The sequence below is a fragment of the Hakea prostrata genome, chromosome 1, assembly GCF_041222555.1.
Source record: "Hakea prostrata isolate BN-2017 chromosome 1, UWA_Hpros_2, whole genome shotgun sequence".
Taxonomy (NCBI): domain Eukaryota; kingdom Viridiplantae; phylum Streptophyta; class Magnoliopsida; order Proteales; family Proteaceae; genus Hakea; species Hakea prostrata.
The window spans coordinates 4,302,169-4,323,288 of NC_142600.1; the positions used below are offsets into that span (position 1 = coordinate 4,302,169).

General features: G+C 38.2%; 1 protein-coding gene across 1 annotated transcript; it reads left to right on the forward strand.

The window, feature by feature from the left end:
* Positions 1-5,166: 5,166 nt before the first annotated feature.
* LOC149026810 (acetyl-CoA carboxylase 1-like) lies at positions 5,167-20,905 on the forward strand. The gene is made up of 31 exons (XM_089156439.1): positions 5,167-5,736; positions 6,462-6,836; positions 7,338-7,544; positions 7,616-7,777; positions 7,916-8,008; positions 8,098-8,193; positions 8,380-8,553; positions 8,869-8,962; positions 9,062-9,249; positions 9,354-9,404; positions 9,495-9,534; positions 10,508-10,632; positions 10,730-10,921; positions 11,007-11,063; positions 11,184-11,288; positions 12,963-13,049; positions 13,136-13,327; positions 13,431-13,619; positions 13,789-13,899; positions 14,023-14,112; positions 14,197-14,373; positions 14,518-14,595; positions 14,763-14,885; positions 15,130-15,399; positions 15,506-15,846; positions 16,230-16,467; positions 16,618-16,970; positions 17,060-17,273; positions 17,906-18,085; positions 18,184-20,337; positions 20,453-20,905. The coding sequence occupies exons 2-31, from the start codon at positions 6,489-6,491 to the stop codon at positions 20,507-20,509; spliced, it is 6,786 nt and encodes a 2,261-aa protein (XP_089012565.1). The 5' UTR covers positions 5,167-5,736; positions 6,462-6,488; the 3' UTR covers positions 20,510-20,905.
* The last annotated feature ends 215 nt before the right edge of the window (positions 20,906-21,120 follow it).

The window sequence follows — 21,120 nt, forward strand, 5'->3', positions numbered from 1 at the left end:
CGGAAAGCCCAAATATGTATGAGCCCAGTCAAAAGGAGTCGTTTCAGGTCAAAATCTACATTAAATAGAATAAATATGATTATAAAATTTACTCCTCCTTCAATGCTCAAACGGTCATCAGTCTTCTTATTTGATTCAGAACTTATTTATCATCTTCCACCAAATAGGGGGGGGGAGAAAATTCATTCTTACCAAAAATCAATGAATAAGTCATTTATAATCCCCCTCTCAGAAAATAAATACAAATTAAAGTTGCATTGAAAACCCGAACGTCACAGTGGAAAAAAAATAATAATGAAGAAAAAGGAAATTCCTTGATCTACGTTTTCAATTCAAGAATATCTTAAATGAAAAAAAGGAAGGAAAATATTTATCTTAATAAAGGAAGGTATGTATTGCATTGTATACATTTTCTTCATTTCTTCATTTTGTGTCTTCTACAGTTGAAAGAGTTATGTATCATGTTTTTATTTCCAAACAATGGAATGTTAGTAGGACAGTTAAAAATTTCATCTTTTAACAGAGAGGTGTGAGTTCAAACTTTACCGGTGGTATATATATTATGTAATACTCCCCTTCCCCCCTTTCAAAATATAAAAAATTACTGTTCAAAATGATATTTGTAGGTATAGATAAATAAAAATTTAAAAAAAAAAAAAAAAATCTCCCTTGTGCAAGAATGCTCAGATTAATCCCTTTCCTCCTGACCCTATACTGAACAAATACCAGACCTATATAAGGAAGCTCCAATGTCTATTAAATGTGGATATTTCTGTGAGTACTTAAAGGGAGAATAGACGGGTTCAAGAAAGAAACCTTGAAAAACCCTATATTTTATGAGGTTCCAATGATTCAGCAACATGAAAAAGTCTCAGAGTTTGAAAGAACAATTAGGACCATACAATATGAACATGCCAACCATAGCCGGATAACATTCAAGACTCAAATTTACAAGGTTTCCGTGATGACTGGTCGCCCTCTTTCATTCTCTAGATCCTTAAGCAGTCAAAAAGACCTTCTAACTTTCAAAAATCACATATTTAGTATCAATTTGAGACTTCCTTATAGAGGTCCATCTTGGTGCTTTCTTAGTCTTTCTCCATAATTTTAAGCATTGAAGAAAAAAGCAAGAGACAGAGGAAGAGACACAATCGAAAAAAAGGGTGAGAGGGAAGAAGATGGAGTCAAAGAGTCTCAAACAAGAGGAAAAATCGTCTGGATTTTAGGTTCTAAAACCAGGTTTTCTGGGTTGGTAAATCTTCAAACGGCTCACGGATGAGTTATTTCACTTAAAAACTAATGTTTTAATCTCAATCCCTTGTTTGAAATATCACACGTAGTGGGCAATACTGTGCACAGCAAAGAAATGTGCATGGCAAACGATTTTTTTCCACTAATCTTATTTTATTTTTAAAAGAATATCATACATATGGGATGGGATAAGATTTTTCCAAATGGAGTAGGACAAGCTGGCTTTGTGTGGACTGAAGATTATGATCTTTGGTCTTAGATGGTTGTGATAAAGTTACCTTAACAAGGGCCATCATAGCTGTTAATGGTGGTGATGAGCTTTCTCTTTTAATTCTCATCTATAAATGGAATGTTTTACCGGCAGTGTATAATAGTCGTCTTTAAGTCCCAAACTTCTCACCATTGGATTGGTATTTCTGGAACCGAAAGGTTTTCATATAGGAAGTCTAAAACGACATCAAAACGCGTGAAATTATCTCGAGAACTAATTATAATAGATAACTGCTGTGTATCAGTTAAAGCTGGACTGTCTCATTCCTTAAATGTAGATAACTCCATAAACTCGATCAAATCAAATAACTGATTTTCTTTCTCGTAAAGATTCTTTGCTCTCATTTCAATCTTCATTTATGTATATATATGTAGAGAAGTAATGAAAGTAACGCCCATTCTCAAACTCACCTCTTGGACTTCCGTGTTCATCACCCTTCTAAGTTCTTGAGTTCTCTGTTCTGTTTCTTCCTCTTGAGTTTTCTCTTAATTACCATGGGAAAAGTGTGGTTGGTTTTTGGTGTTCTGGTGATCTGTTCTGTTGCAGTGCAATCTGCAAATGCTCCGGCGCCGGCTCCGGCTGCAGATTGTTCGACTGTTATACTGAGTATGACCGATTGTCTTACATTTGTGAGTAATGGTAGCAAAGAAACAAAGCCAAAGGAAAGTTGTTGTAATGGGTTGAAGACGATTTTGAAGACTAATGCCGAGTGTCTCTGTGAGGCTTTCAAGAACAGTGGTTCCTTTGGAATTGCACTCAACATGACTAAGGCTCTCACTCTTCCTTCTGCTTGTGGGGTTTCTACATCTCCCCTCAGCAAATGTGATGGTGGGTTGGGATGATCTCTTTGCCTTCCTTTGTAATTCCTTTGTTTCATTTTTTTCTAATTTGGGCTCTAACTTGTTTTGACTTTGATCTTTGTCTTTCCATTTACCCTTTTTAATTGCATATTTTGTTTTCTGTGTTCTCTGCCATTGTTTTAGTGGGTATCAACATAATTCTTTTTACACTTCTTTGTTGATCATTGTGAATGGTTTCACCATTTGAATATCTAATTTTTCGATCAGAGTCGATTGAAGACATCAGTAAATGATCTGAATTTTTTTTTTTTTAGAATAATAATGAAATTTTCCATTAATGAAATCTTGACATATATATTTTAATTGGTTTTGTATTGCAGCTCACTCGCCATCTCCGTCCCCCAGCCATGCACATTCACCTTCTCCAACTCCATCGCCTATTGCTCATCCACCTGCTGGAACTCCACCTGCTACATCTTCCCCACCTTCTCCAACTCCACCGGCTTCTTCTCCCTCACCTTCATCAATCTGGGAAGTACCAGCTCCAGCTCCAGGTCCGACAGAAAACAGCGCCACCTCTGTCTCAATTCAATTTGTGCTTCTTATTGGCGTAGCTGTTGCTTCATGCTCTCTTTTGTTGGCTTAGGGACCTGTTCTAGTTACCATTGATTTTTTTTTTCGAAGGAGGGAGGAGGGGGTGGTTGTTATTTAGTTATTTCACTATATATGAGGTGGCTATTTTCATCTCAATAATATATGCATAGTTTATATATGGATTGAACTCAGATGGTTCTATATGTGTTTTAGGCCATTTTATTCAAGTAAATTTGATTTTGCCTTTGATCTGACATGTCCTTAATAAGGTAAGCAAATATTCGATGTACTCTTCTACTCTGTTTAGCATATTTCACATGTCAAGTGTGAGTATGCACTGTTGAGCACAACAAAGAGAGATGTGCAAGAGACACATCTCCAAGAAAAAACACAAGCCACAGAACTAACATGCAAGCCCAAATTATCAAAGACATTCACATCTACAAGAAATGGACTAGATATGAGTTTGGTTTCTGACACCGCAAGAGATAACTAGGCCTTGACAATCCTGTATGATAAAGCCCAGGCCCATTCTCTTTTAACTTCACATCAAGAGGAGGTGGGCTCTATTGGGTTGGGCCGTAGATACCCCTTGAAGTGTGGGCTCTTTCTCTTTGCTCTAAGTTGGACTTGGCTGCAAGCAATTTTTCACGGCCCACCAAGCTTGTGTCGCCGCCTTTGATATTCAAAATAACTGATGACCTAGTCTTGTCAAATTTGGTTAAAGTGGGTTATGTTTTACAAGTTTTTTGTAAATTTTTTTAATATAACAAATAAAATGAAAACAAGTAGAAAAATAAAAAGTATATAAGCTAATGAATTAATCAATCAATCATACGTACGTCGTTTTATTAATTTCTAAGCAAAATATTTGATGTTGGAATAATCTCCACTGATTTTTGACTAGGTTTTTTAGACATTTGACTTAATTCAAATGACTCTGTAGGATTCTCTGAATGTGTTTTTATTTTATAAGTAAATATAATAAAAAAATAAATAAAATTTTCAATGTGGGGAGAATATTTTGTACCATATAAAAAACAACGTGAAAATAACTTTGTTTGAAAGACCCAGTTGTTGAAAAAATAAAACATATTAGAGAGAGGAAAAAAGAAGTATAATATCGAATTTTTTTATTATTATCCAGGGGGGCTTAATCCCATAATTTGTGTCAAAACTTGTATTAGTATATTTGGTGATCGACTACTGATCAAAAATAGCTTGGTATAATCAATTTTTAAAACGATTGGCTAAGAAAAATCAATTTTTATTATTAGGTATAATCCGAGAGCCACTAAGTTTGACTTTTCAATTAGACACCACTTTGGAGTCTCCGCATGTCCACATATTCGTCTCCTCCATAGGAAATTATTTTATTTTTAATATCTCTCACCATCTAGCAATATAGCATATATATATGTAATATATGAAGGTCTTATTTAATACCACACGAGTCACATCATGAGTCCAAATGTCTAGTGGTGAGCCCATTATAGTTTCTCAATATACTCTTTAAGATATTCATGAGTCAACATCAACGTAATGTGTTTGATAAATTGAGGGATTTCGATTGTTATCAACAAGTTTGAACCGGATCGATTGAGACCCACCATGTTGCCAATTCGAATGAACTCAATTATGAATTATTTTAAATTAGATATTATCATTTTATGTTTTGAGTCATAAATGACATCTTATGTTCAACCCCACATTTTCTAACCATGGGGCATGGACAACAAAATATTTATGAGAAAAAAACGAGTGTGAAGAAGGCTTAGATACATCTAACTCTCAACACTAACCAAACACCTCAATTGTCATTCAACTATTAGTCAAAAAAATTATCTCCATGAATACGGAAAATAAAACTTCAATTTCTACTTTTCATTGGAATCATCAATTTTGAACCCTTCAAGGCTAGAATGGACCCTCCTTGGTCTTCGTCTCCACTAAGAAGTTATCGCATGAGAATTAATACATATATCATCAACTGGGTTGAGTCAATCATTTAATAGTAAAATATAAATATTTTCCTATGAAGAGTATGAGTTTTTTTTTTTCCCTGCCTAAATCCCCCCTTAGCATTCAGCAATTCCTCGATAAAAACTAATAATGGAAAGAAAATGGAAAACGATATGTATGTCTCTGTATTTATAAAAAGACAATGAAAGTACGAAAAATCTACTTAACATCTGAATCCATAAATGAAAAGTAAAAGTTTTACGTTTGGAAAGTTGAAATTCCGCTATGTCTCGTCCTTGTTTGGCAGTTGGCACTTTGGCTCTTGCTTTCCATTTTCTTTCTTCTTAATTCTAAAACGAAAGGGGGGTTGGTCTTCAAACCAACCCATCTCACAGTCAAAACAAGCCAGCTCTACCAAAGATTTTAAAAATGGTGTCTGAAAATCTGAATAAATTGTGGAGTTTAATGGGTCACGAGATTGGATGGTTATCTGCCTTTCCAGACTTGACTTGAGAATTGAGAAACACAGGCAGAGACGAAGCGAATCTGATTTGGGTTTTAGAAGATATAGCGAGAAGAGAAGATTTATATTGAAATTAGAGAGAACGAGAGGGGGTAGTTACCAACTACTTCGAAGGAAAGAGGAACACAGAGGCGAGCAGGTGACACGTGAAACCGTCGTTAAAGCCCTTTCACTCTCTTGTTCTCTCATTCATTCCTTAGCTAACTAAGCTTTACACGTTTGATTCCTGAAACACATACTTGTTGACTGACATGCTTCTCATGAACTTGAAGTTGGTATCAGAAATCGAATTTCTGCGTCTTTAAGATTTATTGATACGCTTGCTATCGTTAGAGGTTAGTTGACCTTACTCTCCATTTGCTTGTTCTGTCCAATTCTCTCTTTTTATTTGTTCATTTTTCCTATGATTGTTTCTCTGCTCTTAGTTTTCCGTTGACTTGTGGGCTTCCTTTTACAAACACCTTTCTTCGCTTAGCAGACGGGTACTTTATTTGTTCTTAACATCAACGAAGTGAATTGGCTCTTTGATGGGTTGTTTTGCATCTTTTGTGCAAGCTATGATGTTGTGCATGGAGATCTGAACTCATTTTAAGGATGTATTTGAGTTCTTCCAGAACCATTTAGTTTCCATCCTTTTTTTTTGCGGTAATTTAACCATTTTCATTCTAATTACCGTATAAGATTCCAGTTTTCATGTTCGTTTTATTTCTAGTCATAAGCCCAGGTTCCATTCTTCTTCAGGAGAAAACAGTGCCCTGTCTTTTCAAAATTTTCGTTTCCTCTAATTAAAGCCTCTGTTTCAAAGATCTGCTATTTTTCGGTGATCTCGGTGAGACTCTGCTAGTCGAAGTTTAATTAATTTTACCCGCGCAAAGCCTCATTTCGTTATCAAATCTAGAACTTAGTAGACTCTTGAGTTAGGTTGACACGCAAAATTGTGATGGGCGTAAATTGTACAAGATTATAATGTGGATGAAGTAAACTAGTATTGAGTATTTAAGTTTAACAATGAATTTCCTCCATTAGAATCGGATTTGTTGATTATTTTATGTTCTTGCAGCAAGTCTGAATCCTAGAAGGGTCTCCAATGGCTGGAATTTTGGGTGGAAATGGGGCAATAAATGGAGCAGTCCCAATCAGGCATCCATCTACATCAGCAGAGGTTGATGAGTTTTGCTACGCCCTTGGAGGGAAGAATCCAATTCACAGCATCTTAATTGCTAACAATGGAATGGCAGCAGTGAAGTTTATGCGTAGTGTCAGGACGTGGGCCTATGAAACTTTTGGAACTGAGAAGGCAATCCTCTTGGTCGCCATGGCTACTCCTGAAGACATGAGAATCAATGCTGAACATATCAGAATCGCTGATCAGTTTGTGGAAGTTCCTGGTGGGACGAACAACAACAACTATGCTAATGTGCAGCTAATTGTGGAGGTTGGGAGTCATACTCTGCATACTTTTTATTTATTTATTATCTTATTGATGATATTATTACAGAGTCATGTTGAAAAGAAATGGGTGACCATCAAAATTGCACTGTGTGACAAATCTCTGCTTGACAGAAAATGAAAATGCCTTAGTTAGCGAATAGTAACAATATTTACTTAATTTAATCTTGACTTTCAGCAGTTAGGAATTAGAATAATGAATTTCAAACTAAAAGAAATGCTTATGGCAATATTTAAATTAATTATATTTTTTATTTTCAGCAGTTAGGAATTAGAGTAATGAATTATTCCAAACTAAGAAAAATGATTGCAGCCCATTTCCGTTCAAGCAGAATCTTGCGAGATTAAGTATTTCTGATTTTCCATGAGTTCTTGTTAATAGTGGTTGAGTACCATTTTCTTGTCTGAGGTTTTATAACATTCTGAACTAATGTTAACATGTTTTTATATTTGAATATCCTCACTTTGGGCATGTGGTGATCTTCAGATGGCAGAGAGAACACATGTTAATGCTGTTTGGCCTGGTTGGGGTCATGCATCAGAGATTCCTGAGCTGCCAGATGCTCTGGATGCAAAGGGTATAATATTCCTAGGGCCACCTGCTGCATCTATGGCAGCATTGGGAGATAAAATTGGCTCATCCCTAATTGCTCAAGCAGCAGGAGTACCAACACTTCCATGGAGTGGGTCACATGTAAGTCTTGTTCTAATTCTTCACTTGTGGGAGATATTCAGATTCCAATATTCTAATATTTCTTCTTGCAGGTGAAAATTCCTCCACAAAGTTGCTTGGATTCCATCCCAGATGATATCTACCGGGAAGCATGTGTATATACAACAGAGGAGGCTCTCGCTAGTTGTCAGGTGGTGGGTTACCCTGCAATGATCAAGGCGTCATGGGGTGGTGGTGGTAAAGGCATAAGAAAGGTTTGCCTCTTGCATTTATGGTGACTATTGATGTTAGAAAAATCTGATTAATGTCTGGCTTGACTATATTAGAATTATGCATGTCAATATAGTCTGCTTTGAACTCACACTCTTTGAGATCACTTCTTAACTGTTCAGGTTCATAATGACGATGAGGTCAAGGCATTGTTCAAGCAAGTTCAGGGTGAAGTTCCTGGTTCTCCAATATTCATAATGAAGGTTGCTTCCCAGGTGAGGCTATCTTCCGCTCCCATCTGTTCAATGAAATTATTCTTATTCTGGTTAAAATCTTATCTTTATGATGCTTTTGGTTACCTTAGAGCCGGCATTTAGAAGTTCAGCTACTTTGCGATAAGTATGGCAATGTTGCAGCTTTGCATAGCCGTGATTGTAGTGTTCAGAGGCGGCACCAAAAGGTTAGTTCTTTCCTTGATGCTTTCCCTGTATCTAATTTTCATTCTGATCTGTTATAACAACCATATACTGCCATAAGAATTTTGGCCTCCATTTTATGTAATTCTCTTTCCCTCTGGAACATGGATTCTAAGCATCATTCATAATACTGACATTGCTATGTCTTGATATGATCGTGTGTCAAACAGATTATCGAGGAGGGTCCGATTACAGTAGCACCACCAGCAACAGTGAAGGAGCTGGAGCAGGCTGCTAGAAGGCTAGCCAAGTGTGTGAATTATGTAGGTGCTGCCACTGTTGAGTATCTATACAGTATGGACACTGGCGAGTACTATTTCTTAGAACTCAACCCACGATTACAGGTTAGTGGTTCTTTACATAATTGTTTTCAAGAGATTCTAGATAAGTTTCTGTGCTACGTATCCTAGAAACCATAGGAGCATATTACATTGTCCCATTGGAACCTGGAGGTAATGGTCTTAGGAGGGTTGCCATGTACTGTACACCCAATGGACATGTAAAGCTAGATAATGTACTGGGATTAATATGGCTTAAATGGTTCAATTGATTCGTATAGGCTTGTCTATGTTGATGGGTATTGTTGAGTTCTGGTCAAAATTTCTTGCTAAAACACCATGCAACTTCTTTCTGAAATTTGTCAAATTATTTAATTTCAGGTAGAGCATCCTGTCACCGAGTGGATTGCTGAAGTAAGTCTTCCAGCAGCTCAAGTTGCTGTTGGAATGGGCATTCCTCTCTGGCATATACCAGGTTAGGTCATATGATTCTACAGTGTATTTTGTAGCTTATTCCCTTAGTGGTGGACTTCATATTGATGCAAATTTGTGTTTCTCTTCTTCTCCTAATCAGAAATAAGGCGGTTTTATGGAAAGGAACATGGTGGAGGTTATGATGCTTGGAAGAGAACATCAATTGGGGCCACTCCATTTGATTTTGATAAGGCGGAGTCTGTCAAGCCAAAAGGCCACTGTGTAGCCGTGCGTGTAACAAGTGAAGACCCAGATGATGGTTTCAAGCCTACTAGTGGAAAAGTCCAGGTTAGAATTTGTGACAGCAAGAAACTCTCCTCCCCTTTTTTTTTTTTTTTTTTTTTTTTTGACTTCTATGATGAGTCTAATTGGAATTTTTTGACTTTCTCTAGGAACTGAGTTTCAAAAGCAAACCAAATGTATGGGCATACTTTTCTGTTAAGGTATGTCTTCAAATAACTTATGTGAATGGTTTTTCCTTCTAAAAGGCTAGAAATTAATAGTGACTGATGTAACATCATTATGATCTGCAGTCTGGTGGTGGCATTCATGAATTCTCAGATTCTCAATTTGGTGAGCAATTGCTTCTTTGCACAGTGTGTTCCATCTTTTTGTAGACAAATCTTACACCACTTATTCATCCTGCAACTAATAGGTTCTGCATGATTTTAAGTGGGAAAGGGAGACAATTAAGCTCAAATATAGACCTGAATTGTTCTAGAGCTTTAAATGCCAGTCAAACATCTCTAGGGCATGTCATTCTTTGATATGTTTAATTAGATGCAGTAACTTGTACAAGATCATTCTTTGATATGTTTAATTAGATGCAGTAACTTGTTCAAGCATCATTTATGCTTGGTGAATTCTTAGTCCAGTCATCTAGTTGACTTTAGGTGCACCCACCTTCATATAATGTTGTGTTATTTGTGCATTCAAAAATGGATACTAGTTTGTTTGAATTCTGATACAAAGGGCACACTAGGTGCACTAGGCTACTGCGATTATTGGCTCGGGAAAGGCTCATAATATATGCAGCCATACCTCCTCTTTTGTAAAGAAGATGTCTGCAGACTCAACCTTACTGTTGCACCAAACTGCCTCTTTTAATCTCCATATGGGTATGGATGTGATAATCTAAAAAGGGTTCTAACTTTCATAGCTCAATTTGTGGACATGGATGTGGACCATATTCCTTCTTGCCTGCTTTGAATTTTAGTTTCTCATAGCTGTTATCATTGTTGTTGTACACATTGTACAAGATTCAGTGGAGCAACTGACATGATTAAACTTCATTTTAGTAAGATTCTCATTAAAAACTCAAAGAAACTTGTGTATTTTCATTGACTATGTACTAGGAACTAGTTGTGAGTTGGTGATAATGAATTTAATTCAGGGGAAGCACATATCCCAGACACTTCATGCACTATAAGTTTGTTTGTATCAGTATACTCTGGTCTTGATAACTAGATATGGTGACACTAAACATGTCAGTATATGGGACCTCGTAGATGATCTTTGTCTCTGAATATAATATTTTTAATTTCAGGACATGTTTTTGCTTTTGGAGAGTCAAGAGCTTTGGCCATTGCAAATATGGTTCTTGGGCTAAAGGAAATCCAAATTCGAGGCGAAATTCGAACAAATGTTGATTACACTATTGATCTTTTACATGTAAAACTCTTGGTCTTTGAGGATACTATGCTTCAACTCTTGTAATTTTAATCATCTATGAAACAGAGACCAGTTCAAATAAAAAGTTTTAATGCAGGCTTCTGAGTACAGGGATAACAAAATCCACACAGGCTGGCTGGATAGCAGAATTGCCATGAGGGTTAGAGCAGAGAGACCTCCTTGGTATCTCTCAGTTGTTGGAGGGGCTCTTTATAAGGCATTAACCAGCAGTACAGCCGTGGTTTCTGATTATGTTGGTTATCTTGAAAAAGGCCAAATTCCACCTAAGGTGATGCAATGTCCCATACCCTGTTTAGGTTAACAGGCATTTTGTGGGCTGTTATTTTACTAATACCAGCTTTTCTTAATTGCAGCATATATCACTTGTCCACTCTCAAGTTTCTTTGAACATTGAAGGTTGCAAATACACAGTAAGTGTGTGAATATCACCCATAGCCATAAAGTGCTATCTATTTCTTCAAAGCATTTTGAAGTTTAGATTGTTGAAATATTTATCGTATTCACAAAGTCTGCGAAATTCTGTTCTCTAGATTGAAATGGTAAAAGGAGGGCCAGGAAATTATAGGTTGAGGATGAACGAATCAGAGATAGAAACGGAGATACATACTTTGCGTGATGGAGGTCTCTTGATGCAGGCAAGCATTTAATTCTGTTTATCATGTTAAAATAGTCCTTTCTGTATAATGGTACACAATCTCTGTTATTAGATATTATTAAGGATATTTTAATATTCAATAGGTTCCAATGGGATTGTTGACTCCTAATATGAACATGCAGGTTCAAGTTTGACAGAAGCCACTTAGTTTTTTTTTTTTTTTTTTGGGGTGGGGGGGGGGGGGTGGGGGAAGGGGGTGCAGAATGGCTCTGAGGCTAGTCTCCCATGCCAAGGACCCTGGAAAAGTAGATTTGTTCAGGTTATAGTCCTTTCAAGTACTCCTTTTCTTTTTCCTGGTAAACCTGTAGGAATCACTTCACTCCTCGGTGAATGGTTTAATATCTAATGTCTAGTAGTTTTTACGGATATTTATATTGGACAGTTTCCTATGGGTTTTTCTTTATTAAGTAGTCAGCCATACATATTCAATGAAATATCAGAAATTGGAAACATACAGATAGTTTTTAGATGATGGTGTCAGCTACAAGCCTATAAGATAATTTCAAGATATTCACTTGAAGCTCTGTAAAGTTTTGTTAAGTAGATGATTTTTAGATACTTCTTTTAGCATTCTGAAAACTGGTAGCTTACATTTTATGCAAAAGCATTTTGACCGTATACCATAATTATCCTTTTTAAAGTCCCAGGTAACACGTGGAGTTGTCCTTGGAGAGATAGAGTTGATTTGAAACGTGATGAACAATTTTTAATGATTATACTTGATTGAAGTTCACAAACTGATACTTCACCCAGATAGAATTTTATAAATTACCAATTAACAGTCACAGCAGGAAATTGTAGAAAAAAAAGAAAGATAATGCACGTGTATGGAGCTGCTTTGTTTGTGATGTGATTTAGACACACTTAACATGTTGATATTTTGACAAGATAAACTTGAATTTAAAAAATAAAAAATAAAAAAATTCTATGTTCAGTTTTTTCTTGAAAAATGCCTAGTTTAGATGAGCTGAGTATTCCCAACTTTTTTTTTTGTTTTAAAAAATTAAATTTTCATTAAACATTCCTAGGCACCGAGACTGTCTTAACTTATCTCACCAAGCCTTATCCTAGCTGTTTGTTGTAGGCTAGTTGAGTCTTGCTTTGTTATTCTACTTTATTTAGGTACTGTCTGTCAGTATCTTTAAACTTGTTTTTCTTTGCTGACCACTCCAACCACGTCCTCTTGGCCTCCCACTTTTTCTTTTTATGCCCCCTAATTTGCACCATGTTTTTTCTGTTGAATCCAGTGGTCTTATTAGCAGGGATGAACTATTTCTAATGACTATCTTGCAACCTTCCCTATGCTAATACTCACTTGTTTCCTATTATCTTTTCTAATTATGTTTTTCCTAGCCATTCATCCAAGCATTTCTCATTTCAGCTACCACTGAATTGTTTCCTTAATGCCCAAATTCAGCCAGACAACGTTTTGGTCTTTTATAGCATGTAAAGAATTTGCAGTAGTAATTTTAATACTATCCATTACTCTCAACACTCTTTTAGGATTTGCATTTTTTATGCAAAGCCATTTGTGAAAGGAAAAAGCATATGGATGCATTATTTCAGAATCTTAGTTCATAGCACCATGTGAGAAATTGTGTAAGGGATGATGTTATTGAACCAGCACTCTAATGAGTAACTACATTTGCCACAGTTGGATGGAAACAGTCATGTGATATATGCAGAGGAAGAGGCAGCTGGTACTCGTCTTCTCATAGATGGAAGAACTTGCTTGTTGCAGGTACTGCTGATTATTCTTTTGGTCTTGCTACCATTTTACATTTAGATTGCCCATTTATATGAGATCACTATCTCCTTTTTCTCCAGAACGATCATGATCCATCTAAGTTAGTCGCAGAGACACCATGCAAGCTTCTTCGTTTCTTGCTTCAGGATGGTAGCCATGTTGAAGCTGACACACCATATGCAGAAGTGGAGGTTATGAAGATGTGCATGCCACTTCTACTACCGGCTTCTGGAGTTATCCATTTCAAGATGTCAGAAGGTCAGGCCATGCAGGTAAACTCCTTCCATCTTAGTGGGGGAACTATAGATTTAGATTTTACATATTTACTTTTTTCTGTCTAGTCTGGATTTTGACATTGGATTCAATTCCCTGAAGGCTGGTGACCTTATAGCAAGGCTTGATCTGGATGACCCATCAGCTGTTAGGAAGGCTGAACCTTTCACAGGGAGCTTTCCAGTGCTGGGGCCTCCAACTGCTGTCTCTGGAAAGGTTCATCAGAGATGTGCTGCAAGTTTGAATGCTGCTCGTATGATTCTTGCAGGCTATGAGCATAACATTGATCAAGTGAGTACTTGTTTCCTTGCAGGGTAGCACCTTTGGAGAAGTATTTTTTTGTGGTATTTGGGTACCTTTGAATTAATCTTCATAACATATTCTAAAGGCTGGGAAGCCATTAATGTTCTTATTGGTTGAATTCAAAGTCCAATTTCATTTTCCGGTACTCATTTTTCAGGTTGTGCAAGATTTGCTCAACTGCTTGGATAGCCCAGAGCTGCCTTTCCTTCAGTGGCAAGAATGCATGGCTGTTCTGGCAACCCGCCTTCCAAAAGATCTAAAAAATGAGGTCAGTATTTCATCTAATGATTCCCTCCCTCCCCCCACTATTAATGATCTCATGTTTGGTTGTTCACATTGATTGAAAGTTTTGAACTAAGGTAATTTGCGTTTGGTTTTATGGGGAATTCAGTTTGATGTTGTGTATAAAGAGTACGAAGGAATATCAGACTCCCAGAAGAATGTTGACTTCCCAGCCAAATTATTGCATGGTGTTCTAGAGGTTAATATCCTGTTCACATTTACATTATTATTTCTTTGGAAGGATATGTAAATTTTGGGTATTTATGGGTACATTTCTCTCCAGGCACATCTCTTGTCTTGCCCTGATAAAGAAAAAGCAACCCAGGAGAGGCTTGTAGAACCTCTCATGAATCTTGTGAAATCTTATGAGGGTGGAAGAGAGAGTCATGCTCGCATTATTGTTCAATCTCTTTTTGAGGAATACCTCTCTATTGAAGAATTATTTAGCGACAACATTCAGGTAGTTGTTTCAACATAAATAATGCCGTCCTACCTAATCCAGTTCTAGAAAATATATGGACGGACTTGGTGAGGAACTGAGAAAATCCTAATTGCATTTTCCTGATTCTGATGGTCCTAATTCTGGTGCTCCTATTTTCTCCAGGCTGATGTAATTGAACGTCTCCGGCTTCAATATAAGAAAGATCTTCTGAAGGTGGTGGACATAGTGCTCTCTCATCAGGTATCTGCAATGATTTTGTATTAGTCACTGATTCTTACTAAGAAGCTATATCATTTACTTGCTTCCTTTCTCTGACTCGTCGATATTTCCCTGGATGCTTCTCTTAATTTTTTTACTACATGTTTTTTGGGGTGAATAAAATTGTTGTACTACATGTCACTTTGCAGGGTGTTCGGAGGAAAAATAAGCTGATATTACGACTCATGGAAGCATTGGTTTACCCTAACCCTGCTGCATACAGAGAAAAGCTGATACGTTTTTCTGCTCTTAACCACACAAGTTATTCTGAGGTCTGAACTCCACTGAGCTATTGGATCTATAACTTTTCATGCTGCTATGTTTCCTATGAGGGGAATCCCAATTAATGGGAAAAGTTTATGTTTGTATTTGTTGCGACACAGATGGTTTTCTCATTTACTTACTTAATTTTTTGTTTTTCCATTTCTTAATAAAACATTTTTAGTTACCATATAATGAAATAGAAAATGAAAAAGAGATTCTAAAGTATGATTGCATACTTTTGTCCTTTTTCAGTTGGCATTGAAGGCAAGCCAGCTGCTTGAACAAACCAAGCTGAGTGAACTTCGTTCAAACATTGCTAGAAGCCTCTCTGAGCTAGAAATGTTTACAGAAGAAGGTGAAAATATGGATACTCCTCGGAGAAAGAGCGCCATTAATGAAAGGATGGAGGATCTGGTGAGCGCTCCTTTGGCAGTGGAAGATGCACTTGTGGGTCTGTTTGATCACGGTGACCACACTCTTCAAAGGCGGGTTGTTGAGACTTATGTCCGTAGGCTGTACCAGGTACCATAGTTTTATCCTTCTTCCCTTTTTTATTGTTTATTTTTTTCCTCTCTTTCTTTCCTTAATCGAGTTTAATCTTCATCTAATAAACTCTGTCCTTTCTCAGCCCTACCTGGTGAAGGGGAGTGTCAGGATGCAGTGGCATAGATCTGGTCTTATTGCATCATGGGAGTTCTCTGAAGAACATATTGAGAAAAGTTATGGATTAGAAGACCAAACTTCTGATAAACCAGTGGTTCAGAAACACAGTGAGAGGAATTGGGGAGCCATGGTTATCATCAAATCACTTCAATTTCTACCAATGGCAATTAGTGCTGCACTAAAGGAAACTAATCACAGTCCTTGTGATATGTCACAAAATGGAAACTTGGAACTAGATAGACATGGTAATATGCTGCATGTATCATTGGTGGGCATCAACAACCAGATGAGTTTACTGCAAGATAGGTATGTGCTGCCTTACCTTTTTTTACTTGGTTATTATCATGTTTCAAATTCAATAAAAATGTGAATTCCAAGTGCATAACTCCTCGTGCGAAACCATTCTCCTCTTTCTAACGTTTTAAAACGTTTAAATTCAGTCTTCCATTTCAAATAGATTCTCATTACTTCAATATGTTGAGGACTTTGATTTTTTATTTGAAATAGGAAGCACAATTCTTTACTATTTACACAATGCAGATATTAACTTTTGATTGAAATGGTTTTGGGTTTCCTTATCCTTATCCTGAAAATATGTCACATGGATATGTGTAGCTATTGTAATGGTTAGTTTAGTAATTGGCATATAAATCCTTCAGTAATCATTATAGCTCATCTTGGCTTTGCAGTGGTGATGAGGATCAGGCTCAGGAAAGAGTTGACAAATTGGCCAAAATACTTAAAGAGAAAGAAATGGGGTCAAGTCTCCGTGCTGCAGGTGTTGGGGTTATTAGTTGTATCATACAGAGGGATGAAGGGCGGGCTCCTATGAGACACTCCTTTCACTGGTCACATGAAAAGGTCTATTATGAAGAAGAGCCTCTACTTCGTCACTTGGAGCCTCCGTTGTCCATGTTTCTTGAACTGGTTTGTGTTTCTACTGGTCCTGATCCAACACTTTCTTTTTTGTTCTTTCCTCTTTTGTCCATTCTGCCTTTTATACCCTTATGGGAGAGGGGTGCATGTGTTGTATATCTTCTTGCCTCTTGGCTAATTTTACCTTCTCATGTCTAACAGGACAAGCTTAAGGGATATGAGAACATAAAATACACACCATCAAGGGATCGCCAGTGGCACCTGTATTCTGTTGTCGACAAGCCACAACCCATCCAAAGGATGTTTCTTCGTACACTTGTTCGACAACCCAACTCAAGTGATGGTTTTTCAATGTATCAAGGCTTAAATTTGAGAACTGGTGATGCACAGCTGGCTACATCTTTTACTTCAAGGAGCATTCTGAGGTCCTTAGTAGGTGCACTGGAGGAACTAGAACTACTTGTACACAATGACACTATCAAATCTGACCATGCCCATATGTATCTCTGTATTCTACGGGAGCAACAAGTAGATGATCTTGTCTCTTACTCCAGGTACTGAACTATGCTTTATCTTATGTGATAGTATTACATGAGTTGGTTATAAATTCATTATAACTTTTCATTTATGACATCATTGCCAGGAGAGTTAATTTAGATGCTGGCAAAGAAGAAGCTGACATTGGGATCATCTTGGAAGAGATGGCACATGAGATCCATCTTTCTGTTGGTGTAAGGATGCATCGGCTTGGTGTTTGTGAGTGGGAAGTGAAACTCTGGTTGTCATCTGCTGGCCCTGCTAGTGGTGCTTGGCGGGTTGTGGTTACAAATGTAACCGGTCATACGTGTCATGTTCATGTGAGTTTCCACATGTTTTTTGATGATCTATCACAAAATTTTACATTATGCATCAGGGAATTTGGTGAGATGAGAATCGAAGAAGACACAATTAGCCAATATGCACTACAAATCTATGCTGATTATTTATTGGGCACTTCTCAAGGGACTAACCCATTAGTCATGCTGGGGCAATCATAATTCGTACTGTGGCATGAATAAAATTTAAATAGAATAAGAAGGTTGTGGTTGACTGTTAGAGAAAACTTAATGAACAAAGAGAGTGCACCCCAGTGTGAATTGTTCAGACTACCATTTTGAGGGCTTCTGCATTGACACCGTAGCAAGCTCTCTCTCTCTCTCTCTCTCTCTCTCTCTCTCTCTCACATGCAGACAGTACGCATGTATGTGCACACACACACATGCACATATGCATTTAAATGCTGCCTGAAGGAAAAATTAAACAAGAACATGTGGGCTTTAAAAGTAAATCATAAACTACTTCATTTAGTGTATGCTCAAGTAAAGCATTTAGTTAATCCAGATCCTTTTCTGTTGCCGCTAATAGAAAACTCACAAGAATCTTGAAATTATTTTATTCTGGGGTGTACCTGTGTTTGTTCCTTGCTGCTTACTATGCACGCAAATTGCAGATATACCGAGAAGTGGAGGATTCCAGCAAACATGAAGTGGTCTACCATTCAGTTTTATCTGTTTTGGGTCCTTTGCATGATGTACCAGTGGCTGCACGTTATCAGCCTTTGGGAGTTCTTGACCGGAAACGTCTTCTGGCAAGGAAAAGCAACACCACATACTGCTATGATTTCCCCCTGGTGAAACCTTCAATCCTATTGTATTCATTGCATAATAGGGTAATTTCTGTGGAATTCATAATGGTAGAGATTTAGATCTCATTCTAAGATCTTTGCAGGCGTTTGAGACGGCCTCGAAACGGGCATGGGCATCCCATTTACCAGGACCTAACAAATTCATGGACAAGGACATTGTCAAGGTAGCAGAGCTTATGTTTGCTGATAAGCAGGGTTCCTGGGACACACCGCTTGTTTCTGTTGTGCGCCCACCAGGGCTTAATGATGTGGGCATGGTAGCCTGGTGTGTTGAGATGTCTACTCCTGAGTTCCCCAGTGGAAGGACCATTCTGGTTGTAGCAAATGATGTGACTTTCAAAGCGGGGTCATTTGGCCCAAGAGAGGATGCTTTCTTCCAGGCTGTAACTAATCTAGCTTGTGATAAGAAGTTACCTTTGATTTATTTGGCAGCAAACTCTGGAGCCCGTATTGGTGTGGCTGAGGAAGTAAAAGCTTGCTTTAAAGTTGGATGGTCTGATGAATCTAGTCCAGAACGAGGGTTTCAGTATGTGTATCTAACTCCTGAAGATTTTGCACGTATTGGATCTTCTGTGATAGCCCATGAGTTGAAGATGGAAACTGGAGAAACCAGATGGGTCATAGATACCATTGTTGGGAAAGAAGACGGGTTGGGAGTCGAAAACTTAACTGGTAGTGGAGCCATTGCGGGTGCTTATTCAAGAGCATACAAGGAAACTTTTACATTAACCTATGTGACTGGCCGAACTGTTGGAATAGGTGCTTACCTTGCTCGGCTTGGTATGCGTTGTATCCAGAGGCTTGACCAGCCTATAATTTTGACAGGATTCTCTGCACTGAACAAACTTCTGGGACGGGAGGTATACAGCTCCCACATGCAACTTGGTGGGCCGAAAATCATGGCAACAAATGGTGTTGTTCATCTGACTGTCTCAGATGATCTTGAAGGTGTTTCAGCTATTTTGAAGTGGCTCAGCTATGTGCCTAGTCACATAGGTGGACCCCTCCCTATCTTGAAGCCCTTGGACCCTCCAGAGAGGCCTGTTGAGTACTTTCCCGAAAACTCTTGTGATCCTCGTGCAGAAATCTGTGGTATTGTGGATGGTAATGGGAAATGGCTCGGAGGTATGTTTGACAAGGATAGCTTTGTGGAGACTTTGGAAGGCTGGGCCAGGACAGTAGTAACTGGAAGGGCAAAGCTTGGGGGGATCCCTGTAGGAATTGTTGCTGTTGAAACACAGACTGTGATGCAAATTATCCCTGCTGACCCTGGTCAACTTGATTCCCATGAGAGGGTTGTTCCTCAAGCAGGTCAAGTATGGTTTCCTGATTCTGCAAGCAAAACATCTCAGGCACTGCTAGATTTCAACAGAGAAGAACTTCCACTTTTCATTCTTGCTAACTGGAGAGGCTTCTCAGGTGGGCAAAGAGATCTCTTTGAAGGGATACTTCAGGCTGGATCAACTATTGTTGAGAATCTTCGAACATACAATCAGCCTGTCTTTGTGTATATTCCAATGATGGGTGAGCTCCGTGGTGGGGCATGGGTTGTTGTAGACAGTAAGATAAATCCAGATCACATTGAAATGTATGCTGAAAGGACAGCCAAAGGCAATGTTCTTGAACCGGAGGGAATGATTGAGATCAAGTTCAGGACAAAGGAGCTGCTGGATTGCATGGGTAGGCTTGATCAACAGCTAATCAGCTTGAAGGCAAGGCTTCAGGAAGCCAAACGCAGTGGGCCTCTTGGTGCAGCAGATGATCTACAACAGCAGATAAAATCTCGTGAGAAGCAGCTACTCCCAATATACACTCAGATAGCCACTCGTTTTGCTGAGTTGCATGATACCTCCCTTCGGATGGCTGCCAAGGGGGTAATCAAACAAGTTGTGGACTGGAGTAATTCCAGGGCATTCTTTTACAAGAGGCTATACCGCAGGGTCACGGAGGATGCGTTGATCAGAACAGTGAGGAATGCTGCTGGTGACCAGCTGTCTCACAAAGTAGCAATGGATTTGATCAAGAGGTGGTTCCTGGCTTCTAAGCCCATCGAAGTCGGGAAGGATGCTTGGGTAGATGATGAAGCTTTCTTAACATGGAAAGATGATCCAAGGAACTATGAGGAACACTTGCAGGAGTTGCGGGTGCAGAAGGTAGTGCATCAACTATCAAGTCTTGGTGAATCTGCGTTGGACTTACAAGCTCTGCCACAAGGTCTTGCTGCGCTCTTGTCCAAGGTGAGCTTTCAGAGTGCTTTTAATCTGTGGTTTACATTCATCCACTTTTCATTTTCTGTTTTTGTGTTAAGTATCTTGTAGGGTTTTCTTAAGTTATTATGCAAATTCAATGCAGGTGGAGCCCCAGAGCCGGTTGCAGTTGATTGATGAGATTCAAAAGATTATCCATTAGTATGTCGGGGCAGTATGTACATATCAACTTTCTATTTAGTAGAAATGAAGATGCTATGCCTTCCAACCGAATAATGTTCTTCCCAGCAGAATAGTATTGCACTGGCATGGTGAATATGTTAGCAGGGGATATATTTCCTGAAACCAAGAAATGTAAATTTTGGTAGGTGGCAGTGCTATTTAGGAAGTTTCTAGTTGGTCTCCGTTATCTAGGAGTGATCATCTAGAATTGGCTGGTTCTTGTTCATGACCTGTCACTGCAGCTGAATGATCCATCGCTTAGATTCTGAGATTTTTGTAATGCCTGTAACGGATAACTATTAATTGTCTCTTCACATGAATAAAAGTGATGAGGTTTCTCAATAAATCCGTGCTATTGATAATTTCTAATCCTTAAACAAGCTGCCTTCCATCCCCATGTTACAACAAATACTATTCCATCTGATTACCAAGAAGAGATCATAAAGAAAGAACACTTGGGTTGGTTATGACGCACCGTCTGTCTATAATTTTCATTTTGCCATTATTGATTTCTCCTTTAAGGTTATGCAAGTTTCAGTGTCCATATGCTGGTTACCAAAAGGAGCGCATCTATGCAGCCTTGGAAAAGCG

Excerpts from the sequence above, each read along its gene's own strand:
- LOC149026810 (XM_089156439.1), top strand. The coding sequence starts at position 6,489 with ATGGCTGGAATTTTGGGTGGAAATGGGGCAATAAATGGAGCAGTCCCA. Across the intron at positions 9,535-10,507 it reads ATTCTCAGATTCTCAATTTG|GACATGTTTTTGCTTTTGGA; the intron begins GTGAGCAATTGC and ends TTTTAATTTCAG. Across the intron at positions 16,971-17,059 it reads GATCTTGTCTCTTACTCCAG|GAGAGTTAATTTAGATGCTG; the intron begins GTACTGAACTAT and ends CATCATTGCCAG.